Source organism: Mixophyes fleayi, chromosome 6 (assembly GCF_038048845.1).
Source record: "Mixophyes fleayi isolate aMixFle1 chromosome 6, aMixFle1.hap1, whole genome shotgun sequence".
NCBI classification, from domain to species: Eukaryota; Metazoa; Chordata; class Amphibia; order Anura; family Limnodynastidae; genus Mixophyes; species Mixophyes fleayi.
In genome coordinates, this window is record NC_134407.1 from 32,820,869 (window position 1) to 32,845,834 (window position 24,966).

General features: G+C 40.5%; 1 protein-coding gene across 6 annotated transcripts in view; it reads left to right on the forward strand.

Moving 5' to 3' along the window:
• Positions 1-24,966, forward strand: part of SH3PXD2A (SH3 and PX domains 2A) — a 236,409-nt gene that overhangs the window by 177,650 nt on the left and 33,793 nt on the right. For all 6 annotated transcript variants that reach the window (XM_075216202.1, XM_075216203.1, XM_075216206.1 and 3 more), the window contains one exon: positions 24,144-24,257. In XM_075216202.1, the coding sequence (XP_075072303.1) occupies positions 24,144-24,257 (114 nt within the window). The remainder of the gene's footprint in view (positions 1-24,143; positions 24,258-24,966) is intronic.

Here is a 24,966-nt window from a genome sequence, read left to right on the forward strand (position 1 = left end):
TTGTATCTCCCATAATGCTGTTCTATTATTATTATTATTATTATTATTACTATTTATTTATATAGCGCCACTAATTCCGCAGCGCTGTACAGAGAACTCATTCACATCAGTCCCTGCCCCATTGGGGCTTACAGTCTAAATTCCTTAACACACACACAGACAGAGAATGACAGAGACAGACACACAGACTAGGGTCAATTTGTTAGCAGCCAAATAACCTACCAGTATGTTTTTGGAGTGTGGGAGGAAACTGGAGCACCCGGAGGAAACCCACGCAAACAGGGGGAGAACATACAAACACCTCACAGATAAGGCCATGGTCGGGAATTGAACTCATTACCCCAGTGCTGTAAGGCAGAAGTGCTAACCACTTAGCCACGGTGGTGCCCCCCAGTGTATTGGGAGGCACTGTCCTTCTTCGTGGTGGTCTCTTCTATTATGTGTCCCGTTGTCTCCCCTCTTTATGTCACTTCTGCTTGCTGCTTCTCCTCCCCTCGTAGGGTTCCATCTTATCTGCCCAATGTTTAAGATGTATATCCTTAAATCAATTTAATTAAATTATGAAGTGTCTGAGGTTATACTAACATCTATGCTTTTGGTTGATATTATTGCAGTGCAGGAATCCCTAGCCTAGTATATAACAGCTCATAATACTTCTCTATATCTTACTCCTTCCGAATCCTTCTACACCCATGCTACTTCTACGTTGGACTTCTAGCACATCTCTAAAAATGTCAGCTGCAGTATATTCCCACTGGCCATTACCACTTATTCTGCTAATCACCAGTATTCAGTCAACGCCACCTCCCCATCCTCCCTCCCTCCCTTCCTGCTCTGTGGAAAGTTGGCTTAGACAGACACTGTGAGGAACACACAAACTTCTCCATAATACAGCATCACTAAACATATTTAGAACTGCCAGTTATAACACCACACTGCCCATGGGCACAACACACAGTTAAGGACATGACGGTGTTTGGCCTGGAGTCAGCCAATGTAATTGGTACATTGAAGACCCCATTGTACTCGGCCACCCTCCCACTCCCCTGGTAGTTCATGTCGTCAAACACAATATGTTGTCTCAATGGAAATATTGCTGAATAAAGAACAGCAGAAAACAATCTTGTCTTTATACCATGTTTGGCTGTGTCTGATACAGAATTGCTTCTCCAAAATGTTTACCCTGGACCAGGCTTCTATGCTGCCTTTTTCTATTGACAACTTCCAAGTGTTGTTTTGCAAGACCTTGAACATGCTCGATGCAAGGATTGATCTGTGTGATTAACGTTGAAATGAAAAGTTTCTCAGATATGTGGAAGAGATTTTTACTACTTTACCCTGTGCTTGTTCTGCCTGTCTCTTCTCCTCTACAAGGAGGCCACTGCAGATTTTGCAGTCCTCTTGCAGAGAAATGCCAACTTGGCACATCAACTGAAGGCCAACCTCTCCGAAAGCTACACATTGTTTAATAAGTAGACATTACTGGTATAAAAGCTGCCTGAGGTTCCGATTTGACATACTGCAAAATGTTCAGGCATTATAATCCGTGTATATATCTTTCCTTCAATGCATTATTCTGTTGTATTTTATCCTTGTTATGTAGTGTTTTCTTTTTCAGTCATTTTTGCATATTTAAGTGCTGACTAACGCACTACTAAGTATGTATGCCAGACCTTATGTCAAGAGTCCCTCACATGGAGAATAAACACACTGCGTACATTTAGACCATGTCTGAACTTTTGCTCCCCCGAGAACTGCACTTTGATATGTTAATAATAGATTGACTTAAAAAAAAAATAGAAAAAATAACGCATTAAAGTTACGTGACCTTGGAGCTGCCAAAGACCAACTCCCGACTGCTCGATCAGCAAAAAGTTCACATCTGGTCAGTCCAAGATATGCAAGTCTGGCTTATTGGCATAGGTGCTAGAGTCATTGAGAAGATAGCGTAGAAGTTGGTTATCGGCACCAAGAGAAAATTTGATTGTGCACAATGCCCCTTGTCTCCTGTGTAGATGCCATTCTCAATTGTTAGTATTATTGTTGATCTGTAAGGTGCAACAGTCCTCTGGGCAGTGGGGAGAACAGAGCATACATAAAACAGGGACAGAAGACGTAGGTAAGACAGATGCAGATGTGAACGCAACACAAAAGGTAGGGATGGCGCTGCTCATAAGAGAGCTTTCAATCTAGTGTAAAGGCGACAGGTGAGACAAGAAGAGTGGTGTGGAGATTGGGGCAGCAATAATGTTTCATTGTGGGTAGTATCGGTGGGAGTAGGATAGGCTCTGTCAAAGACATGTTTTTCAAAGAATGTTTGCAGATGTGAAGGCTGGGGGAGAGTCAGGAGTGGTAGGGAAGTGGGCAGCACAGGAGAAGTCTTGTAAGTCGGAGTTTGAGGTGGTTACCAGAGGAGAGTCAAGAGTATTTGGAGATGAGGTTTGAAATATGAAGGGGTGCTGTTGTTGAGGGCTTTGTACCTGAGGGTAAATTATTTGAATTAAATTTTGGAGGATAGAGGGGGCCAGTGTAGGGAATTGTAGAGTGGTGCCATGGATGTGGAGCGGGGAGAGAGGAAGCTTACACAATAGACTTACCTATGTGCTGTATAAAGGAGATATCCACAGCATACACACAGCCAGTTAGTTAGAGAATGCTACCATTGAGATCAATACAAGTCCGTAATGATCTTTCCTGTTAGAACAAGCAATATTAGATGACCGTAAAAGTGTTGTGTGTACTTTTTATATATCCCTTGGGATTGTCTTCTCTATATCCAGAATATAACATGGGAAATGCAGTTTACATTAATGATGTAGTATATAGTAATGCATGGCTGTTTAAGATATCTACATTCCATGAGAAAATATACAGCTTGATGTAAAAGGAATTGACTTTCTCACCGTTAAGGGTTTGTACACACAGGTGCTGAAATCAGGCGTCCTATGCACTTACCTGTTCACACACTCTCTGACAAACATTTGCTTCTTTTTGCTTCAAGTCAACATGAACATTGTCTGCAAGATTGAGTGACATTGACATTGAGCACTTAATACATTATGCTGCAGGGAGGCTTACAGATCGTGCTTAGAAAAATCTGTTAAAACAAGGAACATGTACAATCTTTGGGGTTAGATTTATCAAACCTTCTAAATATAAAAAATGGAGGTGTTGCCTATAGAAACCAATCAGATTCTAGCTGTCCTTTAATGAGTGCATTCTAAAAAATGACAGCTGGAATCTGATTGGTTGCTATAGACAACACATCCACTTTTCCTTTTTCTAAGGTTGATAAATCTACCCCTTGGTCTTTTCTTTTAGCAGGCATTATTTTTCAATGTTGTGCATACAGTCCCTGGATGCCTGCTAAACTCCCCATGGAATACAGTTCTATAGGAATGGCTTTTCTCAATGAAGGAAAAACTAAAAAAGAGAAATGACCAGGCCATGTACAGTGGGTTAGTGACTGAGAAAACGGGGGGGACAGAGGAAGAAAATTAAGAAGATGCTTAAGGACAACTCTTTCGCAACGGAGTTGAGATGTTTTTAACGGAGTAAGAAATTTATTGTAGGAAATACATATAATTTGCTCAGTATTACACAATGTCCTGTAAGACAATTCTAAAAGGAGCTTTTTATTTAGCTATTTTACTGATGTCAATAAAGTTTTGACTAATCCTAAAAACAGATGTCCCCCTTGCTGAATGCTGGATACATTAAGTCTGCCGCTAATAATGTTGGATCTGGCTTGTTTCCCATTGGTACAAGGAAGAACCCAGCAGCTCTAGAGGGTAAATTATTGCAACACAGAACTTATTCATCACATGACTCCACTTTATCTGGAAGTAACAATGGCTGGAAGGTATTCTCTAAACTTTAATCACTAAGCAAATATGGATCCACATCTGCTGAACAGACTTTCTCAGATTACCAAAGAGGGGAAAAAAAATTGTATTTAAACCCCCTGTTGATTTTGGGAACATGGTAGGAATCGTTGTCGATGATACTGGGAATTGTTGTTTAGCAAACAATACTGCGATCTTGTAATATATATCACGAGGCTTCTATTGTGGAATCCCAAATTATTTCCAGACTACTCTGCAGAAGACTTCAGGACATGTAATTGATCTTGGCATATTAAAAGATAACTATTAAAACTTGAAGCGAGCATGTAAATCCTGTAGAAATTAATACCTATAAAAACATTGACTACATATGCTAATTAACATACAGGGTGGGTTTCATTATCTGCATAGTTAAAACTGAGAACCTTGCAATTGAATGTAAATATAGTAGCAGAGCTGAAAACACAGACCTGGGTTTAACTGTGCGTCCGCTAGCTACACTATATTAACTTGCTTTAAGGCAGTGATGGCTAACCTGTGACACTCCAGGTGTTGTGAAACTAAAAGCCCCAGCATGCTTTGCCAGCAGATAACTAGCTGATAGCTGGCAGAGCATGCTGGGACTTGTAGTTTCACAACACCTGGAGTGTCAGAGGTTAGCCATCACTGCTTTAAGGTAAACTCCTGGAGACTCCAGTCACTTTATGGCATTTCAAGGGTTCCTCCCATATTTGCAGTAAACATTATAAATGACTGGAGAATTCAATGTTTTCTGCACTCTCCACAGTCAAGCTATAAGTGGAAGCCCTTACAGTATTACTGGATGCTGGATGTATATAGAGAACCACCTGGACAGCATGTATCTGATTAACGCCAAAGTATTGTGTCTCTTAAACTGTACCTGTCACCTTCATGCAGTAGAGGTAGCCATTTTTTGTGAACCAATATTCTTGAGAACACAACCTATCAATTCACTTGGAAGCAGTGACCTCACTGAATGCTGAACTGTTGGTATTTACATTCCAAATGCATGGGGTGCGATGTTTTACCCGTAAGGTCGATGTTAAGTAGAGGCTGTTTGGTAAGGAAGTGTTGTAATATTCATAGATAAATATCAGACAATTAGGGCAAATATCTGAGTAGAAAAATAATTTTGCATGAGCCCTAGAAGCAAAAAATAATGTGTATGAAGTAGAATATACAGGTTTGAGTACCCTGTTCGTGTGTGTAATTTTGCATGAGCCCTAGAAGCAAAAAATAATGTGTATGAAGTAGAATATACAGTTTTGAGTACCCTGTTCGTGTGTGTCTCTTAGTTCAAACATCTTTACATTTTTCCTTATTTCACCTGTACAGGGTCTGACATATGTATCGTGAGTTGCTATGTAAGTTGAGAGAGAGTGCTGAAAATAATGGTTCCCCGTGTACCCCATGTACCCCATGTACCCCAGGCCTCCTTACATTAAACACAGCCTCCTCTCTTGCCTACTTCAAGTATTTGCCCTGGTCGGTTAAATAGATTTCTCGGTGCAGTTGTGGGTTATATATTATTGTGGTGTATATGACAGTAAATGGCAAGAAAATTATTAGAGGCCAGTCTTTCCCTGTACATAAAATTTGACACCATCTCTTTAAAGGAAGCCACGTGTCCCACCATCATCATCATCATCATCACCATCACCATTTATTAATATAGCGCCACTGATTCCACAGCGCTGTGCAGAGAACTCATTTACATCAGTCCCTGCCCCATTGGAGCTTACAGTCTAAATTCTCTAACATACACACAGAGAGAGAGAGACTAGGGTCAATTTTGATAGCAGCCAATTAACCTGCTAGTATGTTTTTGGAGTGTGGGAGGAAACCGGAGTACCCGGAGGAAACCCACGCAAACACGGGTAGAACATACAAACTCCATACAGATAAGGCCACGATCGGGAATTGAACTCATGACCCCAGCGCTGTGAGGCAGAAGTGCTAACCACTAAGCCACCATGCTCCCATCCTGTACAAACTTCAGTGTAGAAATAAATATGACAGCTCTGTTAGCGTCACAGCATTACAAGAGACATCGGCCTATTTACTGCTGACATATGTGGCAGAATGGGGATAAATATTGATTATTGCTAAATAATGTTATGCTGTCAGTTTAGGAGAAGCATTCTACAGTTTCATGATCCATCCCACTATTAGCCTTAACAATCCTTTCCTTTTCCCTTTCTTAAACTAGTTAGCCAATCACAGTGGGCTGCTCACCTTTCTGGACTGGGGAGCTGTTTTTTATTTCACAATCTCATCTACCGCCTGAGTTTAATCATCGTTGATCGTGGGGGGGGGGGGGGGAGGGAGTATTCGGGGAAAACAGTGAGGGAGAATAATATATAGTGTGTGTTGTGTCAAATGAGGACAGTATTATTAGCATGCTGAGACAGAAGTTTTCCCCGAGCCGAACAGAAAATAAGCGGTTCCAGTCATTTTTGGCAGCCCGCTACCAGCCATAATCACTATCAGACAAGGTACTGCAAATGAAATAGTGATACTTGAGAGTTCTGTGGATGTTTTTTTTTAAGTTGGCCTCTTTATTGTGAATCTCCAGCATAGAGCAGAACCTGAGCACCAGCCAGAAGTATTCTTTTTATTTTTTTTATTCCATAAAATTATCGTGTAAAGTTAACAGAAGTTTCAAATAGTCGCACACTCGCCAAACCCTTCTCAAGGAAAACGCTGAGAGATGCCACGGCTGGACCCAGATTAGAATGCTCCTGCAGTTTGTAGCAGGATTCTAGGAAATCCTTCAACACAAGAGAGTTTTACTAGATAGAAATAGTTTTCAGTACCAAGCTATGAGGTCTGTTGTAGGGTTGGGCTCGCTCTGGTTTCAGTGTCTGATCCAGGACTTGGAGTAAGATTCTTGTTTCTGTGCTGTTATTAGAGCTAAGCACAGCTGGCTTTAAGCTCTCCTGGGTCATTTGAAGAAAACTAGGCGTTATTCCATTATTTGCTGTACTACAACTCCCATGAATCTCAGTCTGGATTCTTCTGTCTCATGCAGTAAATGGGTCTATAGAAACCCAGGATCTGGAAAAGACAGACTTTGTTTTGCAGGTCATGATATTTAGATGCACTGTCAGGGGGGGAGATTCCACAGGCCTGAAAGTTGCACCTCCTCAGAGGTGGCGGAAATTGGCCAAAGAAATGCTCCATGGAACAATCTATGCACTCAGAAATTAATGTGTTGTTTTTTTTTAAAAAAAAAGAAAAAGTAACAACTACTAATTGTCAGTAACAATAAAGGGGACTCCATTATTCCCTTACTGTTTGGGCTAAAATTAAACATGAATATGGTATTTTGGTTAAATATAGTATTAGGCAGTGCTTTGTGGTGATGTTTAAATGGTTTATGATCTCATGACTTCAATAATCGCACAGATTTTATGGCAGATAGACCATGACTGGGCTTGAACATGTGTATGCACGAAATATGCACAGTTAGATGTGTTTATTTAGTCAGAAGCCAATTAAACCTCCAGTAGGATTTTTGGAAGGTGGGAGCAACCCATGCAAACATGAGGAGAACATACAAACTGGACAGATAGCACCCTGGTGGGGATCACAGACGGAGGGGAGGAGATCGGAGGGGTGAACGGCATTCACAGCCATTCATAATTCACTAAAGGACTTCAATTGTGCACCAGCTGAGAGGAGGTGGAGATCAGGAGGTAAATGTATCAAGCAGAGAGTTTTCCGGCAGGTTTGAAAAGTGGAGATGTTGCTTATAGCAACCAATCAGATTCTAGCTATCATTTTGTAGAATGCACTAAATAAATGATAGCTAGAATCTGATTGGTTTTTCAAACCCGCCAGAAAACTCTCAGCTTGATACATTTACCCCCAGGTCTTGTCCTATACTTGTAATGAGACAGAACAGTTTCCATCTGCTGCGCCATAAAAATAATGAATAAAAGCTGGGCAACACCCCCGTCCCCCCCATCCCAAATCCTCACCCAGCGCTAGTAAGTCTCAGTTGATGTCCACTATAACAGGGCAAGCACTAGCATGGGGCCCCCCTATTGTAGTGAAATCCAAACCTGGGTCAGCATAGGTGTGGTGCCTGCTATGGAGGGCAGCACCAAAAAATAATGCCAAGCCCTTCTAGAGACTACCAGCCTGGTACTGAAAAGCGCTGTGGCTTTACCCAACACCTGGGCTTTGTGGGTTGGAGTAATTTATCGTTACCTGTTCTGGAAATGCTGAGCGGTCACAATGAATATAGATAGGCGGTAACCCAGCTTAAGCCGCACCTACTGGAAACTGGGAAAGGATCCCAAGCAACAAGCCTGTGCCATGGGTAGGTGTGATTGGAGAGCACTGATCAGCTCAGCCTGCCATGTATAGTCCTCAGCCCCAGCTCCTTTCTAATGTATTAAGGAAATTAAACAGCTTGCGGTGTACATAACATACGCTTCATAAATGACCCCCAGTTTATGCCTACAAAAAAGAACTCTATTTATGGTTTTCATTTGCAATCAGCAATTTGTGGAAGGACATCACATTCCCTCAGTCACCGCAGCCTGGGTAGAAAGATACCACATTCCACACAATGGCACTTAACACTGTATACAAATGTGTAATAGGTTCCTAAGGTATATTAATCCATCTTGTAAATACAAGGTAGTTTTTTGTTTCCTAAAATCAATAGTTCTTACATTTTTCTGCCATATGAGTTTCTTAATTGAATTGATGATAAAAAAAATGTCAGGTTTCCCGATAGATCACATGTAATATAAAGAAATAAGAACAATGTGTATCAGGCCTGGTCCTCCAGGTATTGTGAAACTACAATCCCCAGCATGCAGATAGCCAGCTGATAGCTGGCAGGGTATGCTGGGACTTGTAGTTTCACTACCCCCGAAGAACCACAGGTTGGCCAGGCCAAATGTATACCATCAAGAAGGCAGAATTACATTGTAGTTTAGTTTTAGCCCCTGGAGGAAGTCTTTTTCTTTGCATGATGTCAGTGTTCTGAGCTGTCATTCTTAAATATGTTCTGTACACTAGAAGTGCTAACTACTTTACCAGGACAGTGGAAAAGTATGGAGACATATGTAGATACAATTACAAATATGACTTTATGTCAAAGCAACTTGATGGTTACTTGTTTAGGACTGGGGAAAATCAAGTCGGATGATCTGTAACACTCTCAGACGTGACAGTCATTTTCCTACCCATTTACTGGCGTTACATCATGAAAACACAATCAGTTCCACTCCTTGAACTTAACCTATAGGTAATTCATTTCTTATAGAAGCTCTGTGATTAACCAGACCAGCTACATGGAAAGTTCTCAGTAATACAGAAAAAAATATGACATGGTTTGACTTAATTTACGGCATTTTGTATGACAGTGGATCCCAAATGAGGCACCGCATTACCCAGAGACCTCACTGTAGCAGTTACCATCCTCCTGTTTATATAAGTGCTTTATGCGATCATAATCTGGGTGATTGGGCTCCATTCTTTCTTTTTTTATTCTTTTTTTTTTTCTAAGTAAAGCTTTATTGACATTTTTTCAGAACTGATGGGAGAGGGGGAGGATACAGAAAAAAGATAGGGTTTAAGGGTGGAATCTATACAATGAAGCACATTTGTTTTTTGTTTTTTTTTATAACACATAATATTAAAAAAAATAAAAAATAAGATGAATTCTCAGACATTAAATTGTTGACTGATATTCATGGTGCAGATAGGAGCATTGGAGAGGGCCAGAGTATAGGGGTAAGCTAGAGAGGGTCAGTAAAGGTAGGGTATGTTATTACAGGGAAGATAGGGGGATGTGTTACATCATCAGAGGAGGATGAGTGCTCTAAACATTTATATAGCAATCCGTATGGGCTCATTTTCTTTAGGCAATTAAGTGTGTCCAACATCAAAAAAATGACAGTTATTGAAACCAGATTCTGCATATTGTTTCAAAATTACTTAGGCCCCTCACAGGCATAAAACATTATGTTTTTACAAGTGGTTCTTCTTTTTAAAAGTTAGTAAAAGCATGTAAGTGGGTGTGGGGATGGAACCTATTAGATCCAATGACCCCATACCCACTTGTGCTGCGGTGCTGAATGCAGTCTGCGCTAGTCAACCTTCACCTCCCCACCCCTTGTCCATAAGTGCCTGCACTAGTTACCACTACAATCACTTTTGACATGCAGGGCCTGAGTCGTCAAGGAGAGCAAAACAAAAACACAAAAGGTGTACGTTTTCTCCTGGACAAACCATGTTACAATGCAAGGGGTACAAATTAATTTATTATTTTGCACATAAGTTAAATACTGGCTGTTTTTTAATGTAGCACACAAATACTTGATAGCTTATTTTTACACTGAAATTTATAGTTGATCTAGGACATGTCCTACCCTAACTATAAATCTGTCCCCACATTTTAAATTTACCTCCCCCTCCAATGCAGCATGTTTTTGCCCAGGTGCAAAGTTACTCCTTTTTAATGCTTTGCTCTCCTTAATGACTCAGGCCCGTAATTAAACTGGCGATTTCCTAATGTCAGTGGGTAACCAGCCTTAGGCGAACCTCAGTGTTTCCCTCCTTAAAGGGGGGTATACCTCATACTTGCCAACTTTTCCTTGTTGGCTTCAGGGAGATGCCGGGGAGGTGGGCGTGCAGGGGCAGGGTTTGACATATCACATAATTTTGGCCAATTACAGAAGGGGGCGGGGTTAAGATGGCACAATATTTGCGTAATTAAGCCCCGCCCCCACCACTTATCTATTGTGGGGACGAGAACCGGGAGGTTTCCCTGCTCTCCCAGGAGGTCTCCCAGAAATGCGGGAGTCTCCCGGACATTCTGGGAGAGTAGGTAATTATGCGTTACTGATTAAATCTTGGTCTCCATGAAAATGGCCACCTCCATAGGTATCAATACATGGACATAGGACACAATTTCTGAACTGTGTCATCATGCCACAGATGGCGAAGCCAACCATGTCTTGTACTGGTTCAGCATCAGGGAGAATGCCAGACTGTTCAGGAAGTGAGGGAGATCACCCCTATTTCAGGGAGTCTCCCTGACATTTAGGGAGAGTTGGCAAGTATGGTATACCTTAAGGAAATGTTTATATCTAGACAGGTTTGATTATTTTCTTTGCTCCTAAGCCCAAGCACCAGGTGACAGGATTAATGTCCAATTTGGCCACATATGTAGGTGGCCAAATTGGACGAGACTTTGCCATTTGTCTTCAACTTGTGGCTCAATCTATGAACGTGACTGATTATGGTCCTATCGATCTTGATTATATAGTTACTTGGCCGTCGGCACTACTCTATCCTGCCAATTACCCGATATCTGCTGCAGTAGCTCAATGTGTTCAGTCAGCATTATCTACGATGACAGATCCGCTATAAACCTGTACCCAATACATAGAAAACTGATCTGTTGTCTTATCCAATGGTAATGAAAACAATAGTGTCTGGACAAGAAATTATCTGAAGGTAAACGTTCCATTTTAAAGGAGGTGCCCACCAAAATGATCTCCAGGACTCATGCTAGTACTCACACACACCCTTGGTAATTAACTTTCCCACAGTGGCTGACAGCAGAAGTTTGGACCTCAGTGCTTACCGTACACATCAAGGCTTACAGGGGATACAGTATGACTGTGTATTGACAGTGTATTGATTGACACAATTTATGTGAACTGGAAGCAGTTTAAACTAGACACAATAGTTTCCAAGTTTCTTATTTAGTACTTCATTATTAAACCTGATGTGAATAATTCATTCTAAGGTAGTGGAGTAAATTAAAATATCACTATATCTACCTAAATTAGAATTTATTTTTATCGTTAAACTGAGGATAGGCCGGTGCTGATTCTGCTGTTCGTGTTATGAAGATGACCACAGGTAGTCAGAGTTCCTTTCCTATTCATGTCTACGCCAAAAAACATGAAGGGAGATTGACGTTCCTAAACCAAAAATTGATGTGCCAGCATCTGAGAGCCATGATAGAGAGTGAGTTAGTACATGGGAGATTGCCAGCCCCAAAAAACATGAAATAATTATTTGTCACTTAACGAGATCTTATTTAATTGTAACTGTTTACATGGTTATATATAATGTGTCTGTATAGACAGGTGCGTTCACAAAGGAACGAGTTTTTCATTTGGGAGTGGAAAATAGGAACGTTATTTTTACAAGGAAACCCTTACAGTATGTGCTGCCTTGGACAACTGACTGTGAATAGAAATGTCATTAATTAGTAATTATGCACTCGTCAGACACCTTGCACTGGCTGGCACTCATCAGTCTGCAAAGTTGGACTCAGCTAATGTTCTCCAATCACGAAAACTGGTCATATTATACTGTTCTGCTTCTCAGGACATATATAGAGTTGGCGCTGCCCCTTGGCATTCAGTGCATATGCCCTAAAGTAGTTATTGTTCACCTCACATGTACCCAGCAATACATCTATCACTTTACTGGAAAATATAAGGGACTGGTAAAGATAGTAAAGGAGGTGTTCAAACAAAATGAGCATAAAGCCATGTTCTTGTTGCCCTCTAAGATGGTGCGTTAGGCTTGTGCCTAGTTCATCAGTACGGTAAATTCCAGCCCTGCTGGTTTTTGGGCAGATCTGCTGTCCGCCAATCATCATCATCATCATCACCATTTATTTATATAGCGCCACTAATTCCGCAGCGCTGTACAGAGAAATCACTCACATCAGTCCCTGCCCCATTGGGGCTTACAGTCTAATTTCCCTAACACACACAAACACACAGACACAGTCTAGGGTCAATTTGTTAGCAGTCAATTAATCTACCAGTATGTTTTCGGGTGGGAGGAAACCGGAGCACCCGGAGGAAACCCACGCAAACACGGGGAGAACATACAAACTCCTCACAGATAAGGCGATGGTCAAGAACTTCTGCACTTAGCACTTCTGCTGCAAGGCAGAAGTGCTAACCCCTAGGCCACCATGCTGTCCGCCAATGATTCAACACACAAGCTGTTGCAGTCATTGGCTGCCACATTTTATCGCCAACCGCATCAGAATTAAATCCGTCCAATTTCCATTAGATTATTGATTGTGGGCAGCTTTATTTATTGAGAAGGAGAAGCCGTCTTTGATCTCTAGTAAACCGAGACCTGTCACCAGGTTTTTCTGTGTTTATAAAGATGATCTTGCTTTGCCTCCCTTCTTGGACACCACTCTGGAATATGCTGGTGTTTTTTAAATGAAAGATAATAATTCAAAACAGATAATAAAAACATATCACTGCCAAGGAGGCAGCATAGAATGTGAAGCGCAGTGCTCTAGGTTATTTGTAAAAAAAAAAATAATAATAATTTGTTTGCTAGCAAATTTTTGGGTGTATCTAAACAGTTACTTGATGCCTGTACATTGTTCTCTGGAATTGGGCGTGTCTTTGCAGGAATATGGGCTTGGATCTGGGTTGATTGATTGAGTGCATGGTTTTTGTTTTTTTGTTTTGTAAAATGTATGCTTTAGTAGTGGTAGTAGTATCTGTGATCGATATGAGTTTGGTTTTGGAGACAGACCTAGAGACGTATGCAAACTTAACAATAGCTGTGCAATCCAGTGTCACCTGTATTGTAGCTGTATCTACTTAGCTGTCTATACATCGGAAGATCCTCAATGGGATTAAGCATTAAGCTTCCTGATCTGATATGACCACACAGGTGGGTGATCACATTGGTTGTATCTAGTGACTCTGCGCTGAGGGTAAGTGACGCCGTCCCATGGGGTCTGGTAGGTGCACTAGGCTGATAATCACACATTTGGATTTCCTGGTCATCAGCTAACCAGATTTCCAGTCATGATCAACCATATCCGAGCCATCTTATTAACATATTCATTGGGATTGCTGGTTGTTTGAGCCATAGACACACAGTCATATGGGGCCGGTTTGGTCTGAATAAGACAAATTAGCTGTCCAAATTAGTGTGTGCAGCTTTTGATTACAAGCTGTTTATATTTAATATTTTTTTATGTTTGTTTACAACAGAATAATGACATTTCACCAATTTATGACACATGTGGCATTGTAATGACATATTATTCTATAAGACTAGATTACACTTAGGGAACCTGTAGCTTTTCATCTGTAGAGATAATACAGGTCCCAACATTCTGCTGCAGGCAGACAGTTTTCGGTTGCTTACCTCTGCACTATAGTGACCAATAACTTTCTGAGTGATACATTCACCTAATAAATCAACGTATTATAGAGTCTCCTTTAAGCAAGAGTGGAACTTTCAACAATGAAATTGTAGCTAATGGCACATGAGCAGAATGCTGGCAATCTAATAGTCTCTACTAATAGTAATCTCTCTGGATTGGAAAATTTTAAACCCCTGGCATTTGCAGCACTCTTACTAGACACTGGCAAGGACGAAACTCTTCTCTCCAAGTTTCAAGTGAGAGTTTCATATTAACTGAAGTCATATGTTATGAAATCGTAAATCCTATTCTAACTATTCAAAAGGAATAGATTTTAAGGTCCTCAGCAGGCTGGAGAGCAGGGTAGTCAAACGTATTTGGATTGCAAAATGGTAATTGCTGAGTAAGATTGTTGGTGCAGAGTGTTTAAAGATAATGATATTGTAGTGTTCACTAATGCTAGGAAGTAACCTTACGCCAACATAAATACCATATCTACAGCTGGTGAAAGAGTTTAGCGCTGTTTTGCTACTATTAAGGTTTTGCCATTATTATCATTTTTTTGTCTTCTACATCTGATGGTACATAAAGTCTTAATCATTCAGTATTCCCCAGCATTATTCTTCTCCATAATCTGACATCATGTATAGTTATTATAGATAGTCCTTATTACTTGATCTTTTATAGTCCAAAAGGTTTCTAGGTACTTTTGTAGCCTCTATAATTTTTCATAAACTTTGTGTTGTCTTTTATTTTTGCAAGTGGATGAACCTCCGCCCTTCCCACTAGAACTATGTATCTTGAGGGACAGAGTTTGAGGTCCTCGGCCTCTTCTGCCTACTGTAGATAAATCTACATAAGAAGTAACCTGTCATTGTCGCCCGTTATGTCCAACTGAGTCACCTTGACAAAGATTCCCCTGGGAAATGAAACGTGTTGGACGGTTTGAGCGGTTTCTCCTGCTACTATCTGGGGCACTATTACATCGATGTTTGGGAGGACTTGGAACCCGGGTAATCCATCTTGCCCTACTGTTATGTGCTTGTGATTATTCCTTTATGGTACGCAGAAAGGAGAGCACCAGCTCCTTTTTACTGCTTTTGTAGAATATATTTATTTTATTAAAAGGAATTATGCTATGATTGTTTCATCTTTCCCATTTGTTTTGAGCGAGGATGTGATTCTGGAAAACCAAGGTGTTCATCTATGAGCAGTTTTCTGTGATGCGCTGTGTTCGTAAGGAATCTTGTAAGCAGACCCCCTGCGGGGACCCCCTCACGTGGTTTCACCTTTTAGAAAACATCCCATCGATTAGACACACCTGGAAGAGGGATATTTAATATGTTATAGATCCCACCATTTACATCACCCTTCTTGTTACAGTACTACCCTATGTATGCTTTTATTATTTTTTACAGTATCATTATTGATCTGATGGATTTTGGCAATGTGTGATCCTCTTAGTGCTGTGAGGTATACAGTTTTTCTATCTGAGTCACAGATGATGTCACCCATTCTACTAAGCCATGCTGTCCAAATATTTCGTTTACACTGTACCTAAAATTCTCCAGGAACTCTGTGGGGTAAATGTATCAAGCTGCAAGTTTCAGGCGGGTTTGAACAGTGTAGATGTTGCCTTTAGCAACCAATCAGATTCTAGCTATCATTAAGTAGAATGCACTAAATAAATGATAACTAAAACCTGTTTGGTTGCTACAGGCAACATCTCCGCTTTTCGAACCCGCCGGAAACTCGCAGCTTGATACATTTTACCCCTGGGTGTCCAAATTATCCACCACTTTTCCCGCTAGGAGGAAAATATAAGCAATTATATAACTAACTGTTCATAATAATTTTCCACAATAATAGTTGCTAAGGTGAACTTATTAACTAATGTACATAATTCACCATTATTGAATCAAACATTTTAATTGGAAAGAAGTAAAATGAGGAAAGTTTTCATATTGTGGCAAGATGGAGACTTAATAGTTTCAGCGTCCAAAGTATGGTTCATCATCATCATCATCAGCTATTTATATGGTATGGTAAATCAAGCAAAGCGACTTTCTCACCACTGGGTCGGCAACGGGTACTGTTTCTGCATCAATAAATAGTCACTTAGGGCGAGGCGTGTTCTTGGTATGTGTCTTTGACTTACTTTATGGAACGCTAAGACCACTCGTTAGCTGTGCTTTCTGCTTGAGCTATAACATGACCTGTCCTGCTTAATGTCAAACTCTAGCTGCCACACTGACACAAAGCTTATTTCAACCAGCCGTTCTACAGCTGTGTGCCCATTGCATCAGTAAATACTGTTGTGGTCACTGTAGGGGAACTGGTTGTTTTTTTTGATACGGCACACACACATACTGTATATACATTTACTGCATTTTAAGGAAATTAAAGACCTGAAAAATAGCGTTCATAGAAGGTTACATACTGACATTCCCAGTCACATGGGTGTATTGCTGTGTGTGCATAGCCACATTGTGCTTTATTGGTTTATGAAGAGATTGTACACACTGCAGAATTCAAACTGAATAGATAACAGTAAGCGACGTTCTCTGTGTGCAGTCCCTGTTCCTTCTATCTGTCTAGTCTAGGTACCCCAAGCATATTATCGTTATGATATTCTAATTCTGTTTTTAGAACACATCAGTGTCGAGCCTTGTGCTAAGCGACCTACCTCTCTATTGTTTCATGTTATCATCATCATTTATTTATATAGCCCACTGATTCCGCAGCGCTGTACAGAGAACTCATTCACATCAGTCCCTTCCCCATTGGAGCTTACAGCCTAAATTCCCTAACATACACACAGACAGACACACACACAGACAGACACACACACACACACAGACAGACACAGACACACAGACTAGGGTCAATTTTGAAAGCAGCCAATTAACCTACCAGTATGTTTTTGGAGTGTGGGAGGAAACCGGAGCACCCGGAGGGAACCCACGCAAACACAGGGAGAACATATAAACTCCACACAGATAAGGCCATGGTCGGTAATTGAACTCATGACCCCAGCGCTGTGAGGCAGAAGTGCTAACAACTTAGCCACCGTGCTGCACATTCTGCAGTATTGATGTAAGTTAAACCCTGCTTAATCTATAAGTCTAATGCAATCCTTACTATGTATCCTTATTGTAAATTATTATTTATATGTATGTTTAAAATATAAAAAATACATGCTGACCTTGTCTGGTGACATCATGATGGGGCTGTATCATTCCACCTAGCCGGTACTGTGCATGACGTACTTAGTTATACCGGCCCAGCTGCTAAGGGTCTCTGGGAATTATATGTAAATGTTGGCAGCTGTGTGATATTCATGACAGAGGTTTGATATTGAACGATACAGCGTGGGGAGTTAACAAGTGCCCAAAGTGATGAACGGAATGGAAGGGAAAAGGGTCAGAGAAGGATGTGTCCAAAGCAGTGATGTTTGGGATTTAGGGTCAAAGGTCACTGCATGCTGTGGACATGGATGTAATAATCTCACTGTGTCTGGTATGGGATGCTACAATTGCGCTATTCTGCCCTGTAAGACAATACAAATATTCAAGGAATAAATCTATGCAGTGAACTGATTTGACTGTGTGTCACAATAACCTGCAGCTGCCAAGAGACTTTCCAGCCTGCCGAGATGCGTCCAAACTAAATACGTGAAGTGAGACAACCTCTAAAAGATTAGATTACCCTCCGTGCAGATGGTTTTCTATATTTTCCATCCATGCATGCAGAAAAAGCGCTTTACACCGTTTTCATGTTTAATGCCAATATCTTGCGTAGGAATTGAGTTTAATGTGCTGCTTGTCCAGATCAGGCTGCTGATGTAGCAGAACATGTAACAGCAGAACATAGCAGGATTAAGACCTCATGGGGCCCTAGGTAAAATACAGGTCTGGATTATAGTAGTGGATGGTCCGGCTCTGCAGCACAATTTTATCTGGCCTGGGCTGTCCAAATTGAGACTTAGGGGCTCTATGTGGCTTTCCAGGCTCTTTTATGTCTCAATACTAATCTCTCCAGAGATCTCATACTCTTATTCTTCATTAGCATGTAAACACTCTAAATTATATATAACACACTGCAATAAATCTTATACAGAACTTTTTCAGCATGGGGTCTGGTTATAACTGGAGTTGGGGGGCTCAGTCTTTCTTTTGTCAACCTGAGCCCCCAGGAAATCCAGCCCTGTACTGGCCAGCCTAGGGCTAGTGTAGCACTATGGCATGGGTCCCCACACTGCCTGTTTCCCTGCAATGGTGCCACCAGCCCTGGTTGACAAAGCCTAATGCCTAGTACTAATCTGGGAAGCTGGCAGCACTAGGACTGGTTAAGCTGTATGGAGGGGCACTTTTTACAGGGCTGTGGCGAAACAACCGCTTAAAGTACATCAGACGCTAGTATAGTTTTAAACATGAATTGGCGTGCTGATCGGGACTTTTGTTTTTTGCCTGGCGTTGGTAAATCGCTAATCGTTAGAATTTCCCTGTAGTGTGTACCTACACTTATTTGAAAAGTTCTCTGTGATATATGAATGTAAAAGATATTACAAATGACTTTGGAGCTCTGTGACCTGTATATATGTGGGGCTTCTATCCTCCCTTATATTGTACAGTGTATACTCTGTGTGTTGGACAGTGTTGTGCTATGAGTTATTGCTTAAAGAATTAGTAATTACGTCTAGTATTATTGTCTGCATTAATATGACTTCCAGGGTTAGTTTCATACGCATTTTGTAATTTGAAAAATATAAGCAAAAATAGGACAATATATACATCAAAAACTGATTATAATACAGTTCAGTTCAATAACCCTGACTTATTGTATATGGCAATATAATGGCTGTCAAGCCATGGCATGCTGTGACTTACAGTTCCACAAACACTGGAGAGTGACAGATCACTTCCCTCTGGTATAGGGTATGAATATAGAGGCATCCAGGGAAGAATTGTCACTGCTCAGCTTGTCAGTATTATACATCATGAATATTGTAACAAATGTATGAAAAACCCTGACTTATATTACAGATAACAGAATAGTTGGCAGCTACGCTTTGGTGCATGTTTTACTAGGGTGGGGTTTAGACTGTCACCTTTTCAACCCCCAACTGTGAGACAATTACACAAATGTGGGGAATAGGTGTAACAGAACGAGTCATTCTTTTATTTATCATGGACCATATAGCAGCATTTTTTGCTGCACATCTGGTAAAATAATTACATTGAGCTGGCTGCTTGAGATATGTTAACACTGAGAGCACGAATACGTATTTAGAAGGCGTTGCTGGTTGATGTGTGAGGACAGGCAAACTCTCTAGGTCTCTATTCAAATGCACCACATTAAAACTCAATAACCCCCACTGTGTAACAGAACTGTGATGGGCCCTCTCTCAGGGCCCCTACTGTTACCTCCAAATCAGCACTGTATTCTCACCTGACAGTCCGCCAACGACTGAGGATCGGAGAGAGCAGAGATAAGCCAAATAGTTAACCCAGAAGGAACTTCAATTAAGGTGGCAGCTGATTGGACAGATTCTCAAGCATCTGGGAATTTCTGACACTGGGGGAAGAAAACAGCTCCAGGGGGTATATTTACTAAGCTTGAAAAATGAGAGATGTTGCCTATATTAACCAATCAGATTCTAGCCGTCATTCTGTAGAATGTACTACATAAATGATAAATAGAATCTGATTGGTTGCTATAAGCAACATCTCCACTTTTTCAAACTCGCAGTTTAGTAAATATATCCCCAGAAGTAACTACTTTGGTTTTTAGGGGAGGGACAAACACTTTTCCTTTGCATTGAACAACGGCCAGAAGTACCCCACACCTACTATATACAGATGGATTTCTCCTTTAAAAAAAATATGTATCTATATTGTCCACCAGTCCAGTTTTATCTTCCAGTACACCTTGCCCCTCCACAGGCATGGCTGTAAACTGTATAAAAGCACACAAGAGTAAATGGATTTACAATGGTCTAGTATTACCACAGGCCTTGTCTTCTACTTTCCCTTAGCTGCGTCCCAAAGGTAAGCGCAAGCACTGCATATAGTGTACTATCAAACCACTACAGCAATTAATGGATATAACAGAGTAAAAACTGTATTCTGCACAAAGTTATCAAGTGCTAAATATATAAGCTGTCTTGGATTTGTCAGGGTGTATGGGGAATATCTAGTTTTCCTCTTCCTTCCAGATTTGAAGATTAATGATCCAGGCTCCATCCAGGTATGCAGTCCGTGTTTCCATTCTCCAGTTCAACCGCATCGTAGATATGGAGAATAAATATTGGAAAAATACAGTGCACCCCAGCCATGTCTCACAGTAACCAATGCCCGGCATGGTTTCTGTGCCACTGTTGTTTGTGCTGCTTGTCACATGATTGGAGGCAGTCACATGACTCAATGTTTTGATTCATTTACCGTATATAGACGAGAACAGTTCAATTCTTCAGTGACAAGTGGAGGTTATATCTGTAAAGTGCTGGAGCAGTGAACATGCTAAAATGTATGTACTGCTCTGCATGATTGAAAAAAGTGACTGCTTATATCACATTCATAAATATTGACAACGTTTTTATGATTGTATGTACTTTTTGGGTGAGCTGAAGTAGATTTTAAAAGGAATTTTATTTAGCGCCACTAATTCTGTAGCGCTGTACAGAGATCTCACTCATATCAGTCCCTGCCCCATTTAGGCTTGCAGTCTAAATTCACTAACATACACAGACACACACAGACAATGGTCAATTAGTTAGCAGCCAATTAACCTACCAGTATGTTTTTGGAGTGTGGGAGGAAACTGGAGCACCCAGAGGAAACCCACGCAAACATGGAGAGAACATACAAATTCCTCACAAAGAAGACCATGGTCGGGGATTGAACTCATAACCCCAGTGCTGTAAGGCAGAAGTGCTAACCACTACACCACCTAAAGGCATCCCAAAAAGCTAAAGGGAAGTCAACAAGAATGTACAGTATGTAAAACTCTCATCTGGCTCTAGATAATAGAGCAGGCAGTAAGTGCAGGGAGAGAAATGTTATTGCAAGAACTGGCTCACCAGTAAGCAGAATTAGCTACAACCATTAAAACAAACCATAGTTATAGCCTACAACATGGTATAGTACAGAATGTGCATTAATGTAATTTCATGTTTTTGCTCTCAATTGTGTTGATGTATCAGTTATCCAACTTTGCAGAACCTTATTGAACGTTGCAGAACCAATAGCACATCTTACAATGCTGCCAATAAATTCCTGCTGCAAATAAACAGAACCATAGATTGTGTGAGCATCTGCGTTGTTTCAGAACGCGTTGCTGCCTGTTCCTGTGTGCCTCATTAAGGAGGCTCTAGATATGCTAGTTCTGTACTGTACAGTACGTCCATACTGGAGCCAGCGTAAATCAATATGATTTCATCATTTGGCTAACTTAGTTAAACCTTAGAGCAGCATGTTGCATTGTAAACGCCTTAGGTCATTGGATTCTTATGAAACCTCAGCTGACAATGAAAGTAAGAGCATGAAGCTGTTTTGTGTGAGACGTTATTAACTTAGTACATTCTCTGCTCCAAACGGCTGGGCAGAGAATGCTTAGAGGGTCACAGAGACAGTTTCATAATGTATACTAGAATGTATGGCTACAAATTATTCTGTACAAACAAAATAAAAATGTAACACACATTTCAATTCCTAGTGGTTAAATTGCGCTGGTTCCTTTTTTTTGTTTGTACACTTCTGTTGTGGGGTAGACCATACCCATGTCCAGCTGCATTTATTTCCAATAAGCTATAAATAGAAACTAATATTTTAGCGCCTGAATATCTATATTATTGTTTGGTTTACAAATTATTCTGGTCATTTTTAGGGGGAGGGTCAAAACTTTTGACTCTTTAAAGGAATTTCTATCATTGAGTTTTGGCGACATCATTAGTTGCTTGTGAATTGATAGGTTGGACTCTACAGAATATTATTATTAGCATTATTTGAGCTTACTAAATGAGTTCCTTCACTGTGTATCAGTCAACTTTGACCTAGTTAATTTAGACAAACCATGTTACACTGCAAGGAGTGCAAAGTAGTTTATTATTTTGCACATATGTTAAATACTGACTGTTTTTTCATGTAGTACACAAATACTTGATATCTTTATTTGTACATTGAAATGTAAAGTTGATCTAGGACATGCCCTACCCCAACTATAAACCTGTCCCCTCCAATGCAACATGTTTTTGCCCAGGTGCAAGTTACTTCTTTTTTTATGCTTTGCTCTCCTTAATGAATCAGGCCCACAGTATTTCTACTTTGGTTTTCCTGAACATGGTAGATTATTGTAACAAGATGACTTGTTGGTATAAAGTTAAGGTTATGTTGATGTTTTGATGTCTTCATTATTTATTCCTCCTGTATTTGTGCATAGTATAGTTCATATAAGCAGTAGAATAAAAACATAGGATGCAGGACTAGGGACACATTGACACCAGTCTTGCCAATTCATGCAATAGCTCTGCCACTGCCTTATTTGTATGGACCAAATCTACAGGTAGTGCTTCTTATGAGCGGCCAGAGAGTTTATGCAGTAGGTAAAGTTTGCTGCATGTATGATTCCACTGACGCGTTGGCAGGAGCTACAGTGAACATTCTACAGGCAGCATGAACATTCTACAGGCAGCATGAACATTCTACAGGCAGCCTGGCGAGGTGTATAGTAGGAACACAGATAGGGACTTTGTTACTTCTAGACATGAATTCTACAGGGGGTTCAGAGTAGGACAATATTAAGGGTCAGGCCTGGAGCTGGCCCTGTGTTATGTCTGTAAGAGACCAATCATTACATCGTCACCAACAGCTCTGAATTTCCTAAGAAAGTCTCATATTTGGAAGGTTTGCCCTAGGATTTTGTCCCTTACCCATTGGTGTCAGAAATCATGCTTTTTAAGACTAGTAAAAACATAGAAACGGGTATGGGAATGGAACACATTGGTTCAGATCACCCCATACCCACTTGCACTTGCCATTTTTTGGGTGCTGGCTGCTCTATTTACTTACAAGTGTCCCCTATTGTACACCCTCCTTCAATCACTGCTAAGCTACAATGTTCCCCTTATGTCAGGGGTGGTGGCAAAGTAACCATGGACTTTTATTTTTCAAATTTTATCTAACTAGAATGCAGGACACACAGAGACTTATGCTCTCATATTTATTGGGAAGACCCTATGGCGAAAAGAAGTGGAACAAAGGACAATAGGGATGGCAGAGTGACACTTAAGTAGATTTAATTTGATACAGGGAAGCTGGTGATTGTGAATTGCAGTCAGGAGATGGTCATTTTGGTACCATGGCTTGAAGTATACACTATGTACAAAATATGTATCCAAATACTCAGCAGCTATTCCTCATGGGGGTTTGTGTAATCGGAAGCATAACAAGCCTCTTAATACAGTCAGCTGATTGTCATCCTGTGTCCTATTTTTTTTTTTTTCAATTCCTAATTACAACTGAATGTCGAGCAATATGTGAATACTTTGATGCTTAAAAATAGGAACCAACAATGAAGATCTGTTTCCAATAACTTGGATCTGGCTTTCCTGCTGCACCAGATTCTTTCCAAATGGTTTCTGGATGAGTGAAACAAATCCTTTATATGTAACAAAGATAAATATGAAACAGCACATTCTGGCTAAGCACTTGGCTCTTTAAGGTTAGGTTTGTTTGGGGACAAGAGCCACCACATTTAAAGGCACTACAGCTATAGAAGTGTATCTGCACACTGAGGGCCTGTGAGCTCAGTGTTTGCTGGTGTGTAGCTGGGCCAGAACTGCTTTTTATTCGCTATCTTTGTTGTCATAGGGTCGGCACTTTGCAAATGACTTACAATCGGCAGCTCATGGAACTGCGAATCCTAGGAATGCCAGACAGGCGAAGCCGTAGGTTGCCTAGCTCTGCATTAAATTAAATGGGCTCCTTTGCATATTGTCACTGTATGGTCAGACAATGGGCATGCTTACCAAAGTGCTGTAAGATGCTGGTGGTATTATTTACTGGTTACAATTACTTATGTTGTCTGTGTTTTCTGCTTGTTAGGATGGTGGTTTGTGAGCACCGCAGAGGAGCAAGGCTGGGTCCCTGCTACTTATCTAGACTCCCAGAGTGGAAGCAAAGATGATTCTGAGATTCACACTTCTAAATCTGGAGATGGTAAGTTTAAAACCTGTAACAAGTGGATGTATCATAAAGCCGTGAGCGGATATCTTGCTGGAGATGGTTTTGGCTTTAGGTTATACTGCGGAAATAAAACAAAGTGCCATAGTTTTGCTGCAAGACTGTTTTTTTCCCATTGAAAAGCAAATTCACAGCAAGGCCATTGTGCGGTTTGTGGAAGGTCTCTACGTAACACGGAGTTCATGAGACATTTGTATGCCGTCTTTTCATCACTAACATATTTTATGTTTAGAAAGTCAACCAACGTACAGACACACATTACAGTTATGGAGCTGTGACATTCATTATTCTGTCAATAATATCATTAAGCCGCTAGCCAGTCTTCATGCCCTGTTTTGTATAGCTGTACACTATAGCAGGACACTTATTGTGTGGTTGTCTCACCTCATCGGTTTTGTTTAGTGATAACGTGCACTTACATAGGACAGCATATTGTACACCATTTAAAATGGATTAAACATATCATTTGGTACAATTTTAATGTTGATTACACATAGCAGACAAATTACATGTATGTTTGTTGCTCTTACATCAGCCATAAATTGATACTACACTTACAACTGTGTATAGTTCATCTAAAAGTTTACACATAAATTGAAAGAAAGTGTAGTTTCTTCAGGCAATATTTTGCACAGAGTGTTTATATGTATTGTTGCATTAAATATATCTAGATGGTAAAGAAATA